General features: G+C 39.8%; 1 protein-coding gene across 6 annotated transcripts in view; it reads left to right on the top strand.

The window, feature by feature from the left end:
- Nucleotides 1–7,196, top strand: part of COMMD10 (COMM domain containing 10) — a 156,908-nt gene that overhangs the window by 43,411 nt on the left and 106,301 nt on the right. The window contains exon 6 of one of the 6 annotated variants that reach the window (XM_031604802.2): nucleotides 8–97. The exons of the other annotated variants lie outside the window; for them this stretch is intronic. Within the exon in view, the coding sequence (XP_031460662.1) occupies nucleotides 8–82 (75 nt within the window). The 3' untranslated portion in view covers nucleotides 83–97. Of the gene's footprint in view, nucleotides 1–7; nucleotides 98–7,196 lie in introns of those variants that run through there. 6 annotated transcript variants of the gene reach the window in all.

Here is a 7,196-nt window from a genome sequence, read left to right as displayed (position 1 = left end):
CCTACAGATGCTGTGTAAGAACTGCATGAGATCTGAATATGAGGTGCTTGGGCATGCCTATTACTATGATGCACATTCATAGTCTAAATGGAGTAATGTAAGTATCATGCCTGATACTGCCTGGTTATTACTGAGCAAGGCCATTGCTACAGTGTTGTGGATTTTTGGCTGTGGATCTTTCATAGCATATGGCTTTTCACAGTGTTGTACTCTTCCTTAAGAAATGTGCAACTTTTGGGCAGGACAGACAGTATTTGGGATTTCACTGTTGCTGTGTTTGGAAATAACAGCTGTTCTGCTAGATTAGTGTCTGTAGGTCCATTTGAATATTGCACATTTAGTATTTAGATTAGATTGGTAGGATTTAGCTATGAAATGGATAGCAGTAGAGCTACGCTACTGTTTGGTGATTAGTGGTGAAAAAACATAGCAAGTTGAAGGAAACTTGCTCTTTTTGGGAGTTACTTTCAAGCAACCCTTTTAATTCAAATAGGAGCCTTATTTTTAATATGCATTAACTTTTTAGACTGATATTGGTAAAATGCAGTTTTTGTGTTTGTGATTAATGCCACATTACGTTACAAAGTTATGTTTCCGTATGGTTGAAACAATTGTGTAGGTTGATCAGGATACTAGGACCTTGCTTATATTAAGTAGCATGGTTAGAGTGGTTTTCTAGTTGATTTAGTTAGCTCTAAACCACAGCATGGAACAGATGTTAGTTTATTATCAGCTTGCTGTGGAGATAACAGTGTGAGGATGGAGGAAATAAAGAACTGGCATACTGGTAAATTACGTAGCACAGTGTGAGCTATAAAGTTGCTGTTTGGTGTTGCTGTATTGCAATGTATTGCAGATGTTAAAAATATTCTAGCTCTTTTCTTAAGGCTGACAAAAACTGCTTTTACACATTTAAGTACACTGGTGGTTATGTCAGAACACATCAATGCTTTAGCTTTGGGGAGAGTCCCTGAGCTGAGAAGTACATCAGAGTGAAGAGGTTTTTATAGGAAAGTGCCTGCACATAGACTTCTGCTTCTGCATAAGAAAAGAGAAAATGTAAAAGGAATGGCAGTCGTAAAGGTGGTATCTCAGCTGGAATATTGATAAGGAAAAGTCTGTAGAAAGGGGGACTGCCAGGATCTTCTGTCCTGCAGCAACGGTGCCCATTTTCTATAGATAGGAATACTATGAAATACCATACAGAAATGTGTCTTGTTTCTGTCTGGTTTCTTAACCTGGTGAAAACGTTTCCAGGGTTTTGTTAATCTGATGATGTAGCTCCAGTTTCTAACTGTGCTTCTGAACATCCATTTTGTGTGTCTATAGCTTTAGCTTCTTCCTTCCTCTATCCTACATCCTTGATTTATTTATAGAGAGCACTCTCATTACCTCCCAGCCTACTTTTTACCAAGCTAATTTAGGCAGTCTCTGTTAGCATTCTCTTTGTACTAACTCCTCTTTGCTTCCCTGGTCGTTCTAGTAGCTTATCCCTGCATATGCTTCAATCTGAATTCTTTCTTTTTTTTTTTTTTTTTATTTGAAGAGAGATGACCAGTGAAGTTCACAGAATTCCAGTTTAGATTTTACCTGTTCCTTGTAAAATGGCTTTAATGTGTTTTTCGTTTCATTTCTGCTGAAAATGCCTCCCTTGATACAGCCACAGATTGCAGCATCCTTTTTCACACTGCATTTATCTGATTCTTTGTATTCATTGATTAATACATCCAAGTTATACTCCTCCTTTGTTATTTCCAGCTGATGGAAATTCTTGCTGTTTCTTGCTGTTTCCAGAGTGCCTGACCTTGACTTTGTGCGATCGCATTTTGTCGCTGCTATCACTTTAGTATTTCAAGGCAATTCAGTGCTTGCAACGTTCTTCTTCTGCCTTGATAGAGGTACCAGTTTTGCTTTTAACCAGCATCCAGTTTCATTACTGCGATCCAGTTTTATGTTCTGTTTTTGTTATGTGATTAGTTCTCGGAATGGTTTGTGAGTATGCCTTTTCTTAATCTCATTCCAGCCTGATAATTTCATTCCACACTGTAAGCTCACCTAGTAAGGCTCTCTCTGTATTTTGCAGTAGACTTGCTCCTTTCAGTCTTAATTACTAGTGTCCATGCAGTTTGGTATAGTAGGACTTACAGAAGTCCCTATTTTTAAGGTGTTCATTTCCATGATCTAAAACTTTAGCTTACCTCTACAGTATAAGTTAGCCTGGACTAACTAAATCCAGCCTATTTTTGGTATGTAGGATCTGTCCATTAGAACAACAAATGACTTGATGTGAATGCCTAATGAAGAAAATGAAGTTCTTCAGTGTCAAAGGAACTGTTCACAGCTGTTTCTCTGTGTTTCTCTTGAACTTGTCTGAATGTAAAATGTGTGTGCTCATAAGTGCAAGCTTACTGTCTAGGCCTGCTTTTAAAAAATGCATTGGGCATGTAATTGGGAACCCCAGTGATACTTCATTTATGGATTCTAAAAATAAACTAAGAACTACACTGAGTTCTGTTTGGTGCTTGCTGCATGCTGTGAGAAAAAGGTAAAGGATTTTGCAAAGTTTTTATGAGATGCTAAGTTTTCCTCTGTATGATGAAAAAGAATTTCAAAGAGAGTAGAAAAAATTCCAGTTCTGCTTTCCTAATAGGCCAGTCTTGGGATTACAGAGTATCTTAATGAGGTATACTGGAACCTGCTTTTCTTGCGCAGAAACATATCCTACAGAGCTGCTGGAAAAAGTCTACAGTGACGTGCAGTGACTTCCTTACCAAACATGATTGTTAGTCATAGATCCTGTCTGCGTCAATCTCGCTAGCCTTCATCTTGATAGTACCTGACTGCCTCCTTTATATTTAAAAATAGAAACGACAGCCTCTCCCTCAGTGTTTTTAGCTCAATTAGTTGGGAGCTGCGAGTGTGCAGCACTCTAGGGAGCAGCTAAATGCAGGGCTTGTGGCTCTGCTGTTGTGAGGGTCTATTGTTCTTTGCCCAGGAGCCAGTGCTGCTGTGTGAAGGCCTGGTTGCCGAGCCCTGCTGGCACAAAGCAGCATCCCGCCACGACCTGGTGCAGGCAGCCCCAGGGCAGGGACAGCATGCTGATAGCAGCCTGGAGCTCAGAATGCAGCATCCCCCAGAACAGTGCTCTGTCTAGGTGACAGGCTCAATTGTGTGCAAGCTAGGTTTCTGTAAATGTTTTTGTTAACATTTGCTTTTCACCATAATGATTTCAGTAAGTCGTGGTGCAGATCAGAAATACGTTATGGGGTATCTTTTTTCCCAGTTGCAGTTAAGGATGTGAGTGAAAGCGTGCTGATTACACATAGCTATAAATAATTTTCTTCTGTTTCTTAGTGTTCAGTGACACCGCTGAAAATGAGTGATGCTCTGCAGCAGAGAAGAATAAATACTTTATTTGCTTTGAAGAATATAGATGCATCTATGAAACGCTCATTGCAGTGATTACTTGACAGAAACTAATGGAATAGAAGTTGTGCCAAATAAAAAGACTCCAGTTTTGTTAGAACTGAATTTTATGCAGAGGGAAAAGATGTAGAAATTCTTAGGATCATGCAGATATCTTTTCCCTCTATAGGCTATATCGATCCTATCCAGAGTAAACAAAGAATGTGCTCTGTTCTTTCTCAGTATTCCTAATTCTTATTTTTTAGCGCTGGAAATAAAGCTTACTGTTACTCTCTGCTCAAACTTATTGCTTCTTCATTTGATGTAATTAATTTTTTAATGATATATTTTTATTGGAGAAGATTGCTGTGATTCAGCATAAGAATGCTAGTGACTTATAATCTAATAGAAGAAACAAACTGCTGATAAAGTTGCACATAACCCTCATTAATATTCTGAAATGAAAGGTAATGCAAGGTTATGTATTTTTTTAATAACAAAAGCTATTTTAAAAGTTATATTTTAATCTTGATACCATCAGGGGGTGCAAATGCAATTATGCAGAGCTTAAGGACTTTGGGGAACTTTGCTTTTAGGGGGAAGTGTTTAAAAACAACAATTCTGAGAGAGAAATTGAAAAAATGTACATAGTGTGTATACACACACATATATATGTATACATGTATGTATACAATCTATTTCTGTTCCCCATACTCCACCAATTATTCATTTTTCTTGTCACATCAGAAGGTCTTTAAGTAGCTGTGTAGTATGGCACTTCAGTATTGAGAATTCTTCTACTCAGGGCAGAGTGCAGTGCTTCAGTGCAGCATTAGCAATTACGAAATGCAATCCAAAGAGAGAGAAGATGAAAGAAATGAACTTGTAAATTTTCTCATGGGAGACATGGCCCAGAGCACAATGGGGAAGGCATTACAGTGATGCCAAATAAACTTCTGGGATATTCAAGCTCAATTTAACCTTCAATTGTAATGCTTCTTTTGTGAAAGCACTCCCAGGAGTAGCAGGGAGTGAGCCAGGCCAGCCATATCTTCAGATAAGTTTGTTTTAGCCACTGCAATTGAATGCCAATAGATGAATTTGGGAATCTGCTCAACTTGAAATTTAATTTAATAAAAAAAACAGAGAACTATAATATGGCTTAGGCTGAAAGTACTGGTTTTGATAAACTTGTTATGCCGCACCTTAATGACCTCCTCCAAGCAGAGGTCATTATGCCTTTGTGTATGTAGGTTTCAGATTGAGAAAGGCATTTGAGTAATAGGGTGATCCTGCATTGCAGAGATACTCCTGTGCTGAACAGAACTCAAGGTAAAAAGTGGAATTCTTATTAATGAGTTGTCACTGTATTTTGTAGGCACAGTCAGATATTTTTTGGGTGTTTCAAATGTGCTGGGAGTTGGTGCACAAGTATGTAAATGTGAGGTTGCTCTTTTTTCCTTCCCCCTTATGGGTGTGAAATTTGATATGTCTTGGCTTTGCCTTTTTTAAGACGGGGGTGACACTAGACTTAAGCACCCCAAGATCTCTTAAATTAATTTTAAAAGATCAATTTCCTCTTTGTTGTGATGTGCTTGAAGGTGATTATTTTTTATTGTTATTTATTTATGCTTGGACAAGGAAAGCTTAATTCACCTCGTTTGCCAGTTACCGTTATTTACAGTAAAAAACAGAGCTAACTCATTATCTCTTTTTAATACAGTAACATCTGGCAAATGTCATCTAGATTGTAAGATGAAACTCAGAAGAATCGCTAGAGGTTTTGGGTACTGTGATCTTGGCTGCACCTTTGAGGGACCATGTTGGCATCAGATGGATCCCCTCCTGACCAGAAGGGGAAAGAACATACAAAGCAGCAGGCTGTCTGGATTCAATATCAGAGCTTTAAACTAGATTTGATGGGGGAAGGAGGTGTACCACTGAGTGACAGAGAAAAGCCACTTCAGGAAGCGGTGGGGGAAAACCTCAGATTTTTCCCAGGGAATTTTGGGAGGGCTCCTCTTGGAAGTCATGAATAGGTTGAGAGCTTGTACATTTCTACAGGGATATTGCTCAGATGTCATCTGCCTGAGCTTGAGTATGGTCTTTGGCATGATATCACACCACATCTTCATCTCTGTATTTGAGAGACAGGGATGTGAAGACAGGACTGTACAGTGGATAATGAAGTATTTGGATGGTTGCAACCAGAATGTTGTGGTTCATGGTTCTATGTCCAGGTGGAGGCCTGTGACAAGTTGTATCCCCCAGTCAGTCTCGGGACTGGTACTTACCAGCATCTTTATCAATGACCTAGACAGTGAGATTCAGTGCACTCCCAGCAAGTTTGCAGATCGTACCAAACTGAGTGATGCTTTTGACAGAAAAGACAAAAACCTGTGTCATCATCAGAGGGGCCTTGACAGTCTCAAAAAGTGGGACCACAAGAACCAAGAAGGCCAAGTGCGAGGTGTTGCTCTTGGGTTGGGGCAATCCCAGGTATGTTTACAGACTAGGAGAAGAAATCCTTGAGAGCAGCTCTGCAGAAAGGGATTTGGGTTTCTGGTGGATGAAAGACAAGAGACAGCAGTGTGTGCTTGCAGCTCAGAAGGCTGACTGTATCCTTGTCTGCAACCAGAGAGGGGTGGCCAGCAGGGTGGGAGAGGTGATTGTCCTTTCTGCTTTGCCCTTGTGAGGCTCATCTGGTGTATGGCATCCACACTTGGGGTCTTCAGCACAAGAGGGATGTGGAGCTGTTGCATCAGGTCCTGAGGAGACCATGAAGATGATCAAAGGGCTGAAGGGACCTTTCATGAAGAAAGGTTGAGGGAGCTCAGCTTTTTTACTGCGGAGAAGAAAAGGTTCTGGGGAGATTGCATTGCAGCCTTACAGTACTTGAAGGGAGCTTGTAAGCATGAGGGAGACTCACGTTTTATGTAGGGAGATATGACAGGAGAAAGGGCAGTTGTTTTAAAGTAAATGAGGGGAAATTTAGGCTTGCTGTTTGGAAAAAATTCTTTACTCCGAGGGCGGTGAGGCGCTGGCACAGCTGCCCAGAGAAGCTGAAGATGCTTCATCCCTGGAGATGTTCAAGGCCAAGCTGGGTGAGGCCGTGGGCAGCCTTATCTAAGGGGGGGCTGGAACTCAAGCTGTACTGTGATTCTATGATGATTCTCTGTGGAAAATAAAAGAAGATATCTTGGAAGTTGTATTTAGAAAAAAAAAAAAGAGAGTAAAAGAGTTAAAAATGTGAGCGCGTAAAGGAAAGGCTGTGTCATTAGTAAGCTGGAAATGGATGTGACACTGCTACAAGACCTTTTATTTCTACTCAAACCCCATACTCTTAGGAAGAATTCGACTCAATAGGTAGCTTGCAAAATTTGGAAGCTTATTTTGGAGTTTTAATAAATGTGAAAACTATTTTTATTCCCCTGAGAGCTTGGGATTACAGAACACAAATAACTTCCTAGACTTACTGTTATTGGAAAGTTATACTGTTAAAACTCAGAAGAGGAGGCCAACTGTGTTTTTACATGAGTTAAATTACTGTTAGAAAGCATATGTAAGTGCTGTCACTCTTTATGTAGCTGGGGGAACTTACGTTTCTGTCTTGTGCTACACAGACTTAAGAACCTAACGTTTAAAATATTGACCATCATAACTGTATTAATAAAAATCCACCCAAAAAAGCGTGTAATTAAATTTCATTCCTTGTTTGACAGATCTGTTAATACATATCAGCCTTGGTCTTGCTTTCCAGTCGTCATGCTTAGCTGATAATTCATACATTG

The sequence above is a fragment of the Phasianus colchicus genome, chromosome Z, assembly GCF_987193195.1.
Source record: "Phasianus colchicus chromosome Z, bPhaCol1.hap1.1, whole genome shotgun sequence".
NCBI classification, from domain to species: Eukaryota; Metazoa; Chordata; class Aves; order Galliformes; family Phasianidae; genus Phasianus; species Phasianus colchicus.
The sequence above is the reverse complement of the archived record's forward strand: the minus strand, read 5'-3'. Positions and strand labels throughout refer to the sequence as shown.